General features: G+C 39.9%; 2 protein-coding genes across 30 annotated transcripts in view; one reads left to right on the top strand and one right to left on the bottom strand.

The window, feature by feature from the left end:
• The first annotated feature begins 6,750 nt into the window (after window positions 1–6,750).
• LOC112574941 (ubiquitin-related modifier 1 homolog) lies at window positions 6,751–9,355 on the top strand. The gene is made up of 5 exons (XM_025256354.1): window positions 6,751–6,926; window positions 7,427–7,494; window positions 8,167–8,248; window positions 8,801–8,849; window positions 9,094–9,355. Exons 1-5 carry the CDS (start codon window positions 6,898–6,900, stop codon window positions 9,160–9,162), a joined length of 297 nt encoding a protein of 98 aa, XP_025112139.1. The 5' UTR covers window positions 6,751–6,897; the 3' UTR covers window positions 9,163–9,355.
• Window positions 9,356–9,768: 413 nt separating this feature from the next.
• Window positions 9,769–15,988, bottom strand: part of LOC112574940 (voltage-dependent calcium channel type A subunit alpha-1-like) — a 278,315-nt gene continuing 272,095 nt past the window's right edge. For 27 of the 29 annotated variants that reach the window (XM_025256343.1, XM_025256329.1, XM_025256324.1 and 24 more), the window contains 2 exons: window positions 15,013–15,322; window positions 9,769–14,531 (listed from right to left, as the gene is read on the bottom strand). In XM_025256343.1, coding sequence (XP_025112128.1) covers window positions 13,390–14,531; window positions 15,013–15,322 — 1,452 coding nt within the window. In that variant the 3' untranslated portion in view covers window positions 9,769–13,389. The remainder of the gene's footprint in view (window positions 14,532–15,012; window positions 15,323–15,988) is intronic. The other 2 variants (XM_025256323.1, XM_025256351.1) reach the window with 1 other exon arrangement.

Here is a 15,988-nt window from a genome sequence, read left to right as displayed (position 1 = left end):
CAGATGGAATAACAGCAGAGATGTTGAAAGCAGACGTGAATGTGACAGCTCCCAAGCTGACTGAAATCTTCAGGCAAATTTGGGAATCAGGGCAGGTCCCTGTTGCGTGGAAGACAGGGCTCATCTTCAAGTTACCCAAGAAAGGAGATCTTGGAGACTGCAATAATTGGAGGGGCATAACACTTCTTTCCCTCACCAGCAAGGTCTTCAGCAAGATTGTTTTGTCAAGACTGACGGCAACTCTTGAGAAAGACCTCCGACCACAGCAAGCAGGATTTCGTCCTGGGCGATCCTGCTCCGAACACATCTTCATTCTGCGACAGATTCTGGAGCAGAGCAACGAATGGAACACACCGCTGTACATCAATTTCATCGACCTGGAGAAGGCTTTTGACAGCATCCACCGCGAGTCCTTATGGAAGATCCTGAGGCATTACGGAGTCCCTGCAAAACTTGTTCAGGTCATTGCAATGCTGTACAGCGATTTCAAATCCCAGGTTGTCTGTGACACGGAGCTCACAGACCCCTTCAACGTCAGTACCGGGGTGAAGCAGGGCTGCATTCTGTCGCCGTTCCTCTTCATCCTGGCCATGGACTGGATCATGAAGACTTCCACCGACAGCGAGAGGAGAGGGCTCAGATGGACCATGACTATGACAGCAACAACAGCACTGGAAGACTTGGACTTTGCTGATGACATTGCCCTGCTGTCACACCGCCACCAAGACATGCAGGAAAAAACAAAGGCCTTCTCAGAAACAGCTGGAAACCTTGGCTTGAAGGTCAGCACAAAAAAGACTAACAGTATGAGAGTGAACGCCAGAGTCCAAGACAGCATCAAACTAAATGGAGAAGAGATTGAGGAAGTTGACAGTTTCACCTATCTTGGGTCCAAAATGTCAAACACTGGGGATGCGGAGGTGGAGATTCGAGCCCGACTGGCGAAAGCCAGTCAGGCCTTTGCCTCACTCAGGAGCACATGGAAGGCAAAAAACATCAGCCAGAAGATCAAGCTGAGAATCTTCAAGTCAAATGTGATCAGCACCCTCCTTTACGGATCAGAATCTTGGAAGATGACCAAAACCATCAGTAACAAGCTTGACGTCTTCCAAAACAGATGCCTCAGGCGCATACTTAACATCTTTTGGCCAAACACCATCACCAACGAAGAACTCACCGAAGAAGTGAAACCGAGTCCATCACCACGCAGGTTCAACGAAGGCGTTGGCGATGGATTGGACATGTGCTCCGCCAGCAGACAGCAGACCTTTCCAGAGTCGCCCTACGATGGACTCCAGACGGCCGAAGAAAACGAGGCCGCCCAAAGGAAACTTGGAGAAGAACAGTGGAAAGGGAGATGAAAGGAAAGGGCTGGACATGGGGTCACCTAGAGCGGGTTTCAGCCGATCGACATCGGTGGCGGACTCTGGTTGAGGCCTTATGTGCAACCTGATGCACAAAGAGGAATAGATAGATAGATAGATAGCTAGCTGGACCATTAAGAAATGTCCAACCGACCGAATAGTAATTCCTACTGTTTTATGTACTTAATATATCAATGTAAGTACACTGACTTTGAGTTCCGCCATTTTATAGGCGCTTGAGGGCATGGAGAACTGTTTTAAATGGGAAGCTTTTTCTTAAGAAGATAAATGTTTTTACTGTTTACTTTCACGCTTCGTTGAGCTTTTGTGAAGAGAAGTGGGAAACGAGGAGCTAACTACTGTTTGTCGCAAAGCTTGTAGAGTAGCCCGGTAACCAGTGTAACCAGTGATATTCATTCTTCAAAAAGTAAATAAATACATCCGGGAACCAGTCTGGCATCCAAAGTCTGGCTACACGGCAAAGTTTGAAGGATCTTCAAAAAAAAAAAAAAACAATTAAAAATAAATAAATAACACTTCGAAAATTTTTGATTATGTCTTTAAGAACAAAATGCATCAACAAAAACATCAAACATTTTTATCAATGTGCCTGAATGGGGTGAGGAGGTGTGATATATCACCTTGTTAGGTTTAATTAGCAAGGTATAATCAAGGTTCAGCAATAATTATGCAAAAGTAATGGCTTACGTGGCTGTAGTGGGTGACAGGGCTGTCTTTTACTTAGTGGTGGGCACTCTCCTTTGTTTTTGCTTGCAAGTGTGTTTAGTGGTTGATGGTCCTGTTAGTGTTATGACCGCAAATTACAAACTCACTGTTTCACACACACATGCACACAAACACACATGCGCTAGGTATCGACATATTTAACACATTTTTTTACCAAAGAACTGTGAGATGGTTTACATGATATCACTTCTGCACATTTAATGAGCTGCATGGTACACACTGCACGGTTGTAGATACATTACACAAATTTCGGTAAAAGCTTTCGCACCTGTTGCTACAATCAATGTAGCTTGCTGTGGAATAAAGCAACGGAAATAATAATGTGGGCCACAATGATGGTAGGTCAATCGACAGCAAAACATCGCTCGAGCAGTACAATAGGTGACCTGTTGTCGAGAGCGTTAACTTTTAGTCTCCTAGGTACACTCCTCAAAACCCTGGAATCATGGATTTTGAAACCTTGACCTCAAATTTCCAACGTGAGTGAGAAAGTTGAGTACACGTGAAACTGTTGACACGACAAAGGCAAACAACACAAGGGAAGGGACAAAGGCAAACAAAACAAGGGAAGGGACAGAGACAAATAACACAAAGGCAAAGAACTACTCTGGGGTCGAGCTAATGCGGGGTGTAATTTCGGGTTCATGTAATCAGGGCACTCACAAACGAGCCCTGGGTAAGGTCAGGTTATCAGGTTACTAGATTGGATGATAATGGGGTAGCAATGTCTCTCCGGAAATAAATCCCTTCAAACTACCCTGGATTGTCTGAAAGGGCGGGTGTTCAGGTCCATTGCTCAAAGGTCACAAGTCTGCTCCACTTGTTCCTGAACTATGTTCTTTCCTAAGCTATGGAAGACCTCCATCATTTTTCCAGTTCCGCGTCACACGCCAAGGATTTGAAGTTCAGTGCCCTTGACCCCTATTCTTGTTAAAGGACAATTTTTTTTTCGTCCGGACGGAAGACAATGGCATCGCACGTGCGAGGAAAGGTAGAGTACACGCGTGGTGCTGACTCCAATTACTACCCGGACAAAAGGCGGGGTAACGATCGAGGCACCGCCGACTAGCCTGGCAATAAAACGTATTCCTCACCCGATCAGTACTTGCTGTAGGGTTTGAGCACTGAGGCGAAACGGCTTCCATGTGAACCTACTGTCACAGGCTCTAACCTAGCAATACAATGTCTTTCTCTGCCGGGTACTTGCTGTCGGCGTGTACAAAGCTGAAGTGAAATGTTTCCAACTGAACAAACTATCAGGTTCAGGACTGAATGTATTCTCCACCAACAAACAAAACTCGAATATATAAAGGAGAGAAGGATGAACAGTGCAAATGACACAAACATAAAAAGAACTGAATTTTCAAACTTTATTTTTATTGCTTTTTTTCTTTCTCTCTATCTCTTATCTTTCTTTCCTCATAACCGATCGGGATATCAATGTTATGTAAATTATATTATTCATTTCCAAATCTTCATCAAAACTACTGTCTGTTTCAGTTCATGTGTTTTCTTCATGTTCGGAATCAAATTTGAATTGTTCAACGACATATCTCCAGATATCCTTTATTAGTTTATGTTTGTTTATTTATTTATTTTTTTTTAAGTGCGTTGTCCAAGTCGTCTTTGGTTGTGCTGAACACTTGCTTTGTAGTAATTTGAAGTATAGTCTCTATTAACATGTTCATTCCAGTCTAAAACAGCGACACCCATATTGCCCTCATATTGTGTTCATGGACCTTTTCATCTGCCTTCAATACCATTCAACTACATTTGCTATCACGACGCCTCCAGGCACCAAACGTCAATGCATCACGTGGTCTGGATCGACTGGATGAGGGAAGTTCTCCGGGACAGGCCACAAAGGAGCAGCTTGGGAGGAAAACTCTCGAACACTCTGATCATCAATACAAGAGTCCTACAAGGGTGTGGTTTGTGTCGAGGAGAAAAAGTTACTACTACACCCCGTCTTGTCGAGGACAATTACCATCTACTCAATTGCCGCGACGAAGTACGGCTTTGAACATCGGCGATCGCTATCTTGAGCTCCACGTCCTTCATTTCTTTCTCGTCTAGACGAGAAGAGCTTCCCTGGGCTACAAGAATCTTTACCATGTGCGTGTTTCCACCTCGACGATCGCTAACATGAATGCCATTTCTGCGGTTCTTCTCTCCAAACTTTGCGAGTGAACGGTTATCTTTTTTTATTTGTTTGCAAATGTTCGCTATCTCTTTCACCACTAACATACTTTCACGTCTTCGCATTCACACGCCCTACACCCTCAGCTGAGTTGCTTACAAAGGGGTTAACATGAAATACGGAGGCAGGGAAACAAATAAAGCAGCAAACATCTGACTGTAGGACAAAGGGTATTATTTGAATTCACATTTATTTTATGTTTGTTTAACAAGCACAAATAATATATCTCATGACTGAATGAAAATTATTAATCAGGGAATATTTGATTGGCAGCATCGTGAACTTAAAGCAGAATTATTCTTATATTTAAGAACTTTATTTAACTGTCCAGGTTTTTTTTTTTTATCTGTATCCTTTGTACATTTGTGGTTTGCGAAGGGTGTGTCCTATCCATTTGCTCTTTTTGATGTCTTTGCTACTGGAATTGTGGTGGTGGGTTCTTTTCCACAGGCAGCTGTTGGAGATCTTTTCATGCCATCTTATTCGCAGAATATTATGTAGGGATTGGTTGGTAAAGGTCTGGAGCTTGTTGTTGAATGTGTTTGTCACTCTCAAGGTTTCAGAACCTTACAGTAGGACTGCCTTTCTTGTGAGAATGGAGAGTGGTTACAAAATCCAGTATCATTGACCGTTTGATACATAGATTAGTCTCGGTAGCCACTATATACGTACACTGGCACATGAGGTCCTGTTCAGGTTTCAAGATGGCGCTTGCGTGAATAAGATCCATTACTGCTTGAAATGTTCCTATAGGCTGCGGTCTTCTGTGATATGTTAGAATGTATGTCACTCCACACGGGCTTTTGTCCTAAAAAACAACTTTCAAGCTAAGTGGTCATTGCTAAGTTGTGTAACAACTCAATGACTTGTAAACTTGAATGTTGTTGTCGCGTAACGCGATCGGGCGTCGTGGGACTCGCTCTCACAGGCACGCTGACAGTCACACAAGCAGACTCTCACACACCCGACGCCAGCAATGAAGCCAATCGCTCCTCAGTGGACACAAAACAGTTTATTAGTGTTCACAAGGTGTGACCCACCAAAAGAAAAGAAAAAAAACTAGTAAATCAAATCATGAGAAAAGCAAACGGAAGAGAACCCTTTAGCTGATAAAAAAAAATGCTATTGAAAACACGCACATTTAAATACTCGATCCAACAAACAAACTATAATGGGTCCACAGCAAAAAATCTAGACTACACAAAGCAAAGCCTATCCCCTCCCTGACGGACCACTGCCTGGGGCGACTCCCTGCTAAATCCTTCCGTACTGCTCAGTGAATTCGCCACGACCCCGACTATTATCCAAGACTCGTGAAGAACATCGACAAAAGACCATATCAGGTGTGAGCTCTTTGCTCCATTAATTTACGACGCACACCGAAGCGGGTGTGTCACCTAACCGGTCTCAGCCGATGGAGCCAGGTAGGCATTCCTGCTAGTAATCATCGTTTCCCGCGAAAGCCCAGTAGCTAACCCGTCAACTTCTCCCGTTTGCTGCCTCCATCACCCAATCTCACACTTTTACCACCACTGCTGGCTGGCACACCATGAAGAAAACATTCAACAGCTTTTGAAAATCTTTTCCTTTCCTAACCTTCATCTATGTACAACTAGAAGGCAAAAGTTACAATTAAACAATATTATTATTAACAACAAAAATTATAACAGGTACAGTTTAAATTATTTACAACATAAGTTGTTTTTGAACAAACTATGTGCAACAAACATTAATTAAATTATTTACATAAACATTAGTCATTAATTATTTACAGCATGAAAGCTATTTTTGAAATAGTTGTTTGCAACGTAAAATTAAACAATCTATATTTACATAGAAGATAAAAGATAATTTAAAAATAATACAAAACAAATCAACCCATGAGTAATGAAATTCCTATGGAAAAAAAATCAGCTACAATATATCTACATACCTTGATTTTTCCAATATTTGTAGAACCTCCCACACAAATGCATAATTATCCGCTGTTAGTCTCGGCGAGCCGTAACAAAGAATGTGAAGAAACCGGAAGCTATGTCGTCTAATACCTCGTTTTAGTAGTTAACTGGAAAAAAAAAATCGTCTGTCAGCAGTCTAGGGATATTAGTTAGTGCTTGTATTACTAGACTGCTGACAGACGATCCCCCACCCCGCTCAATGAACTACTAAAACGAGGCATTAGGCTAAAAAAAACTTCCTGTTTAGTCACATTCTTTTGTTACGGCTCTTCGAGACTCTAAGAGTTAACAGCGGAGAACTTCGCAAGCGGCTTTGTTTGTCTTGTCAGCAGACAGCAGTCCACCAATACACGTCCGTGTTGCTAACAGCACTCTATCCTCAGATTGCACGAATTCGCAAATCTCAAGGCAAGGCATGATTCTCGTTTGGTTATATAAGTAACAGAATGGCTGATGAATAAAGAATTTAGAATATAAGTAAATATCACCCGTGCCGTGTGTGTAGGTGAAGTAAGAAAAGTTTCAATTATTTTTCAATTTTGTTTCACGATTCTAATAAGTTTCTAATTGTCAAGTGACAATCATCTTCATATGGTGAAGTCTGAATTATGACTTGCTTCATTTCATCATGGCGATACCCATCACTCTAGAATTTAGGTAGTATGAAACTTTATTTAATTCGCACTATCCGTTTGGATTTATTAGTACTTTGAGATTGATAATGAAGGCTGTTAAACTTTCTGTGGTTATCTTCCTGTTTAGTGATATTTTCCTGAAATGATCTTTCGGCTGTTGCAATCTGAATATGAACTGTAAAATGTGAGGCAAGGGAACCACAATGGCCCAACTAAATGGGGATGCCTAAAACAGGGTCTGCTGGCGAGGTGTTGCTGCCCTTTGCTCCTCAAGGGGGCAACAAAGAATAAACTAATATTAATACATATTCGGGTCCTATTTCAGTGTTTACTGTTTAGAGACATGGATATCTCAGCTTAAGTGTTAAGCGATTTACTCATTGAAATCACATTCGGAAATTTTCGTTGTTTGCTGAATCTGCTTATATTGACTGAATTTTGACAAACAAACGGCAAAATCACAAGTGTTTTGGTTGTGTGTGTGTGTGTGCACTCATATGACAAGTGTTTGTTTTTTTTCAGTGGAGGAGCAGAGTTGTTGTTTAACAACGTGAAAAAACACGACGTTGAACTTCAGGACACTCAGAAGTGTAATTATTATTATTATTAATGCTATTTGAAAAGTTGCATATACATTTGTGGTGTTTAATACAGCAAGTTTGATCATATAATTGAGTCTTTTTTTTTTTTTTTTTTTTTGCATGCTGCCTCTTATCTCACGTTCGGCTTTCTTTAATATTTTTTTTTTTGGTATCATAAGATACAATAACAGTCCAGTGTAACATGATCTCATTGTATAAGCTATGCAGCACTAAAACTTATAAATAAACTAGATCATGTAAAAGACACTAATAAAAGGTTATCCTAATCCATTGCATAAACTACAAATGTTAAAAGCATTGTTGATATCATAACAGTTCACTGTTTGCAGTTTGGAATCTTGCTTATCATCCTATTAAACGCAGACTTTTGGGGTACTGTTTTACCAAACTGTAAAAGAGTTAATATATTGAAGGTGTATTTCTGTTTGTTGGTGTTCATACATGCATGCACGCAGGCACACACATTCATATCCAAGCATCATACATGAGGGGATGCATGTGCTTTTAGCCGCATGTTTTGAGAAAACTTGGATAAACAAAAGATTCATTTCTCTTTTGAATTTTGCTTGTAAATAATTACTATAGATTAACATCATCTTTCATTGCCAAGATATGTATACATTTCTGTTTCTTCATACAAGTATGTCATTGTGTTGTCAGGGACCATTAGCAATTTGCTGATCTGGATTAAAGAAAATCTTCTGAAAGAGAGGCCAGAACTTTTTATTCAAGGAGCAACGGTGTAAGTTGTCTGGTTCCCGACCACTGAAAAATGTGTCTATAAACTAAAAATATTTTATTTAGAACAACAGAAACTACATTTTAGCTATAAAGAATAAAAAATTATCAGCAGAAATTTCCAATCTCTGCAGCACACTATGTCTACTGAAAACTTAAATGGGATTTTTTTATCTCCCTTGATTTCTTCACTGGCTTTCCATGTTTTCTACTTTTCTGTTTCCTGGCCAGACAGTCACATTTCCTCATTGTTCCTACATTTTTTTCTCTCATCATCCAGTGGTCACATTTTGATTCTGCCAGTACCTCAAAGTAATAGTATAGTATATTTCTCAGTCTGTCTGACTTTTGTTTAGTTGTCTGATGTAGAGTTTTGAGGGATTTCTTAACATTGATGTCCATTTTTCACTTATTAGTTTTTTTTTCCTTGTCTATCTTGTATGTCAGGTAATTATATCAAACATAATTATGTGCTATGAAAATTCATGTATTATCCCGCCATTATTATTAGATTTTTTAAATTTAATTTGTTTTTTGGTTTTTTTGCTGCATTTAGTCGTCCTGGTATCCTGGTGCTTGTGAATGACACAGACTGGGAGCTGATGGTAAGTCTTCTTTCTGCATTTCACTGGTTTGGCTAAGTTGCTGGTAGGGTTATCAGCTATTGTAAATGTTAAGTTCCAAGAAAGAACTTTATTTTAGTGCACATTAAAGATTTAGGTTTCTGATGTTATCAAGCATTAAGTATCAGTTAAATGGAAACATTTTGCAAAGTGTCAATTTACAAATATAACTATACATTTAGTAACCGGATAGTGCCCCTAGTGGTAAACCAACTTTTATTTTCAGGGTGAATTGGAGTATGAAATACAACCAATGGACAGAATTGTTTTTATCTCCACACTACATGGTGGATGACACAACACTATCAGATTGTGTGTTAGTATGTGTATGCAAGTGAGGGTGTATGTGGAAATAGGGGAACATCGTTACCAAATTGTATTTATTGTCTGTGCACTACTTTTCATACTTTCATGCCTTTTTTTTTGGTGCTGGCATGGCATATTTGTTCATGGTCTTGAAACATTTAATAAATATGATTGTGTTTAAAGTTTTGTGTGTACACTGACAGTGCAACATGGATAGAGAAATATTTAGAGTAGTAGTGTGATTGATTTAATAGATTTTCAGGGAAAAAGATGGATTTTGGTTCAGAACCAAGGACCCTGGGTAACTTCTGTTACAGTAATAATAACAAGCTAAACACAGAAGTTAAACTACTACCGTAATCAGGATTTCCAAACTGCTTTAGATGTGTCAACAATTTTCTATATATATGATCTATGTTTACTTAGTTCCTCATCTGGTATTGCACAAAGTTTTTTTATGGTCAGACAAGCCAAGACTAAGCCATTCTGAGGATGGCAATCTATTTTATAATACAGTAGTACTACTGCAACAATCTTTTGTGCTTAGTATGCTGTTAAGAACACACATACAAAATATACTCATAAATCAATAATATAAATAGCAGTAAATTCAAGTTTATTTCAAGGCGATATTTTCAGTTGATAAAGAGATATTGGTTTAGAAGGAAGAAGGGTGAGTGAAGGTGTAAAGTGCATTTAAGAAGGCTGTATAAAGTGTAAAACATCTGATTTAATAGTTCATAGTTCATCAGTCAGGTTTCACAGACTACAATTAAAAAAGAATACCATTAAAAACACCTCACAAATGTTATGCATAACAGGGATAAAAACAAATAACTTGAGCAGAAGAAAAAAAAACTTAATTGTGTGCACTGTCTAGCAACAGGAAGGAGGCTGAGTTTCATGATGGGGGTTGTGACAGTGCCATTGTATCTGTGCTTTAAAATGATTTTTTTTAAAACTGATTAACAGAGGACTTGATAGGTGAGGAGGAGGGTGTGAAGTGGTGTCATTTTCTGGACCCTGTTGGTCGATTCTCTTGAAAGCAAAACATAGCCTTGACCAGTTCTTCATGGGTTGCAGAATGTTATCTATGTACATTCCTCTGATGGTTACCTGTGTGGTAAACGGGGAAAGCTGGAAAGCAATGGATGAGAAGATTTATGTGACAGCATCTGCATACATGCTCTTCCACAACTGAAACATGCAAACCCTTGTTCTAATTCCAACAGTTAATTTCAGCATACACAGCACTGAACTTCAGTCAGATTAAATAAACATGCAAAAAATGTAACATGTCAATGTGACATTGCACACTACGTATAACCACTCAAACAACCAACAAACACACAATCAACAACTGTGTTCAGATCAGGTAAACTAACAAACTAAAGACAAGAAAAACCAATAAACAAAATTCAAGGACTGGAGTGAGCAGACATGTTTTGTTATAAATATAATGCGTAGCATGTATAAATATAACTTTTTGACACTGTTATATACAGGTATTCAAACAGACTGTTTTGGTACTGATAGAGACATACTGAGAAATGAATAAAAGGAACTTTGCATAGAAAACTTTGAACTTGAACGCATGCTGTTACGGAAAAAAGATGGGCTGCAGCATGCAGATGAGCAGGAAGCATACATGCACACACGCTCACATAGGACTTCAGGGAAACATTAAGGAAACTGCACCCAGCAGTGAAGTTACATCCCATGATAGCACAGACTATGTACTTGACTATTTTTTTCCAATTGGGCAGGCCAGTCATGGCAGATGCTGACTTCCATATGGTTAACAGCTGAATGGACAGTATGCAAGCTGTTCTGCAGTATTGCTGCTTAAAGCAATAGAGATACACAATTGAGGGAGGAATGGGCTACACCACAATATTCATTTTGCTGGAGATAGTCAAGGCAACCATTTAAATGGAAAATATCTTCATCAATTCAAGATATTTTAGGAGTTATGGTGAATATGAAGCACGTCCATCTTCCATCGCCCCTAAACCCCAAACACACATGTACACAAAGCCCCCAACCCCAGGGAATGCACCTTTAAAAATGTAAGCATGAAACATTTTAACAAAACTGGTAGATTAAAAAAAATCATTTAAACTGGAATCAAATATGAATGTTTAAGGGAAGGCATGTATGGTTTTCAGGTCAAAATTTCACAGAATGTCCGATGGATATATGCTTGAAGAGTGAAGGTGGCAACAGTAGAATTTCTGGTACAACAAGTAACAAAGAAAAGCCTGGAGAGGGCCTGTGCTAAATAAAACGGTCTGTAGAGTGGAGTATTTTCAAATGGAAAATGTCACATAATCTGAGCATGCTTTCATGAAAATGCAAGAGATATGGTTACCCACTGTACACAGTAAACTGTTGATGAAAATCATTGAAGAAATTACACTAAGTATGAACAGATGTGAGTCATGCCACAAACAGATGTGCACACCAAGATGTTCCGAGGTTTGGAAGGTGTTGTGTGAAGTGATGAAATGGTCAAAACTAGAATATTTCATTGGTGATGATGATGAGTGGACTTTACGCATGCTTGCACACATTCATGCCTGAGCTGTCCACAGGATATTAATGCCTCATCCATCCAAACTGTTCATATTTCAGAAAAAAATGCCCACAAAAAAGTATTAACAGCAATTTGGGTAAAATATAATGTTTGCAGGTCATCCGCATCTTTTACCCTCAGCGTTACTGGAATGAGCTTTTGGGGTCAATACTAAAGGCTTTATCATCGTGATTTTGCATTCTTAGGTTATGAATTCACTCAACCACACCCTCGTGTCGGGAAATTATGAAGAATAAGAAGAAATAAAATGGGGTTTGAATTGATAATACATTACAGACAGCAGATGCATACTTCACTGTTACAAGGCCTGTGACAAAATAAGCAAAAGTGTTCCTAAGGGCCTTCTTAACTGGCCACTTTGTCACAGTCAATCACATCTTAGCCAATCATTCTGTGGATATAATGCGGTGTTGCCAACTGGGGATAGCAGAAATTCTTCATCACTTCAACTCATGTGGCTACAAGTAATTTCTTCTGTTATCTGATTTCTTGCTAGCATAAGTTTGTGTGCAAAAACCTCAGTTCAATGTTGGCAAGGATGCTAATCCTAAATAACTATAAATATATATATATACACCTTTCTTTAAGACTGCTGACTTTATGTCCTGTGCAAGTCATTTTACAGCTACAACAAGGATGTCTTAGATATTCGTCTACACCTCAAGCACAACAATCACATACTTTTTTCCCCCTCTCAATCACACCAAACCAACCAAACAGTATCAAAATGTAGCCAAACTGACGGTTAAGAAAGCCCTTAAGTATATTTGTGAAAGTGATATTAAAACAAGAATTACGAAATGTAAAACTTAATAATTCTATCACAGAATAAGCACAGTAATAAAAGGTAAAAACAGCAAAAAGACGTGACTAGAACGTGTATAACAGGCAATGGAATGTTCTTTCAGGAGTGTAAAATGACATAAAATTCTTACTGTGGCTAGACTAGGGAAGCGAATGATGTAGAAAGTTGTTCTATAGGATTAACAGTGGTGGTACTGTTGACTGTAACATTTTATCCATAGTTATCCGGCCAGCCGGAAAGTGGCAGGAGAGCATAGAAACAATTATGATGGTGACACTATTAAAAAGTTAGCTGACTGTTGCTACCAGCAAGTGGCGCATTTTTATTTCAGTTGCTTGAGCTGTTAAAAGCTTGTTGAATTGCTTGGAAGCAAGATTCTATCGTTTGAAAACAATTCATACAAAACAATTATGAATGAAAAACTTTCTTGGTAGCCAAAAACCAAAAGAAGTCACTTATTTTTAAATTGCAAAAATACATGAACATGGTTTTTTAAAATTTTTAGTCCATACAGAGTGTGTCCATATACTCTGGAGCTCTTGTTCACGAAAAGAATGCACAGCAGGTTGCAGATGTGAAAACTGAAGGCAGATGAAATCAGGGCCTAAATCAACTTTCTCTTTTCTGCTGCTTCCTTGATGTGGCAATAGAACCCGTCCTACAAGCTGATGGCCACAACTGTAGTAAGTTGTCGGTGGCATTCCACAAGATGTTGTGATGCTAAGCAAGCACACTAGGAGCATGTGGGATGACTGACAACAGCACAATGACAGTGCTGCAAGACAGATCAAAACAGAGATCACAAAAGTACTTCATTAACACCAGTCGTCATCTTCATCGGAATCCTCCTTAAGTGGAACATTTATATCACTACGCATTTCATACCTTTCAGTCTTTTTACCTTTTGGTTTGAAACCATTCGGAAGAGTTGCAGAAGGCCGAGAACGACCTCTACCTTCACTGCTAGTTCCACTAGTGCTACTACTTTCTGCTGGGGCGTTGTCAAATTGGTGTGCTAAAATACGACTACGCTCAGAATTACGCAAGTCTGGTGAACGCCCAGAAGGTCCTTGTGGGGATGCTCCTCTATCAGGATTTCTCTCCCCTCGACTCCAGGATGGATCATCTTGATGGGTGGAGCCTCTAACAGAAGTCCTACTCGGAGTAGAGTTGGCTTTGTGTTGTTGGTGAGAGTTTGCTTCATCTTTGTTCAGATTACTTCTCTCTGTAGGGCTGTAGGGCTCTGGACGTGCAAGTCGACCTGGAGGAGGTACATGGTGAGACAGTGGAGGTGCCTGATGTACGCTCCCAGCAGTAGCAGCAGCAGATCTGTTTTGGTTATGGTGAGAATGTGCACCAGCCACACCTGCCTTGGGATCACTGTTCTTCTGCAAGCGGGTGGGCGATGTGGAGAGACGAGGAAAGTTGATGCTGCTGGGTGACTTTGGAGCCTGAGGTACCGTAGGGGAAGGCATCACCCTTGGCATCGTCTCTTTTAGTTTGGGCTGAGTCAAGTTCAGCGTAGCAGGCTTAGTCACTGGCCCAGAGGAGCTCGATCCTCGGCCAGAAACCTGCACAGGTGTTGATGGCATTGGTCCCATTCCGGGTGGTGGAGTGCTTGGCACAAAGGGTACAGGAGGAAGTTTTCTTGGTGTTCTTTTGGGGGGAGACTGGGCTGGGCTTGGGCTAGGGCTTCTGGACCTGTCAATCAAATTTGTGGAGCCATAGTACTCCTGCTGGGAAGGGGAGTGGCCAGTGTTGGGGGAGGGGGTGCGGGAACGTGTCTCTAGTGAAGTGGACCTGTAGAAACCACGCTCTTCTCTACCTTTGCCACGGTGCATAGGTCCGGGACTAGGCAGAGGAGAGCCAAGAACTGGAGACTGCGTTTGAAGTGGTGGGCGCTTTCTACTGCGACCACGAAGCTGAGGTGATGACAAACTGTCTTCATGCTTTGCTACTGGCAGTCGTAAAAGAAAGAAGGGAAAGAATTTACTATTAAATCACAAAAAGTAATTTAATTTCCTTAAATGGCTCTCATGGTGTTAACACACAGGTTTAATATTCTACACTTTAAAGTATTTAAAGTTAGCATTGCAAAAGCCATATCTGGTTCATGATTTTATATTCAGTTTTGATAATACTTCAGCATGAAGTTAAGCAAGAAGCATTCATTCAAGTATGGTTACATAAGATTTTTTTTAGGAGAAGCATGAAGTGGTGATGCACACTACAGCAATATCCAATAGCAAACACAGACTTGTGATGTATTTTTCCCATTGGTTTTGAAGATTAATATTACTTATTTAATATTAATTAATGTCTTATTACTTAAAGTGGCTTCAGGAAAACCACAGAAGGCTTCACATGAAAAAATCCAACATAAAACTAATATTCTTTGTGCCAAAATGAATCAGTGGTTCAGTGGATGTCTTACACACCATATGGTTTTCTTCTGTCCTGGTCAGCAATAGTGTGTGCCTGCTCTACCAGGTTTGTCACAGCTGCAGCAAAACCCACATCAAATCTGCGAGGAGAAGGTGAACGACGAGATGGAACAGGTGAAGCACGTGGTGAGCCGTATGGGCTATGTATAGAACCAAGAGGAGATCGGGGGGAGACAGGTGTTGTTGGCAGAGAAGGTGATCGGTTGCCACTTCGCTGGTGGTTGTCTGGTGTCATCCGTGGGGCACTCTGGTGACCTGCATGTTCTGGTCGCAACCCACGTGAAAAATCTTGACGGTCTGCTGGCTACAAGAATGAAGTAAAGCAAAAAAGAATTAAAAAAACAAAAACAGAGGAAACAAATATCATTAAGCACTTGTTCCCTAGGCAGTCAAAATCAGTAATACATGAGGCAGTCCAGCGGTTTTTAAATAAAAAAAACTTTCTGAACTATTTTATATGTAAGAGACTATAGAAAACGTTGAACAGAAAAATTTTGCAGACAAGAAATTAATAAAAATAGCAGAAACTATTATTATATCATGCATTTGAAACATTCTAGAGATACAATTTTGAAATGATAGATTGTGATATGGAAAGATTCACATGTCATGCACATAAAAGCAACCAAATGTCTACAAATAAATATTTAGCATGCAGTATACTACAAAACATGCAGTCATCCCAGCCCATCCCAGAGCACCATCATTATGATGCAGGTAACTCTCTGTAATGATCATGTCCCTCTATACTATGTACAATACAGCCTCTCTGTGATTGTCATGTCCCTCAGTACTGATTTGTACAATCCACCCTCTGTAATGACCATGTCCCTCTGTGCTATGTGCAGTACACCTTCTCTGTAGTAATTATGTGTATTTGTACTTCTGTGCCGTGCTGTACAGATCTATACAATGCATTCCTATGTGTGTATCTATATACTGTGGCTCCATAATCCTTGTATAGATCTGT

The sequence above is a fragment of the Pomacea canaliculata genome, linkage group LG11 (genome assembly GCF_003073045.1).
Source record: "Pomacea canaliculata isolate SZHN2017 linkage group LG11, ASM307304v1, whole genome shotgun sequence".
Lineage (NCBI taxonomy): Eukaryota > Metazoa > Mollusca > Gastropoda > Architaenioglossa > Ampullariidae > Pomacea > Pomacea canaliculata.
The sequence above is the reverse complement of the archived record's forward strand: the minus strand, read 5'-3'. Positions and strand labels throughout refer to the sequence as shown.

Excerpts from the sequence above, each read along its gene's own strand:
- LOC112574941 (XM_025256354.1), top strand. The coding sequence starts at position 6,898 with ATGGCGATACCCATCACTCTAGAATTTAG. Across the intron at positions 6,927-7,426 it reads CCCATCACTCTAGAATTTAG|TGGAGGAGCAGAGTTGTTGT; the intron begins GTAGTATGAAAC and ends GTTTTTTTTCAG. Across the intron at positions 8,249-8,800 it reads TTTATTCAAGGAGCAACGGT|TCGTCCTGGTATCCTGGTGC; the intron begins GTAAGTTGTCTG and ends TGCTGCATTTAG.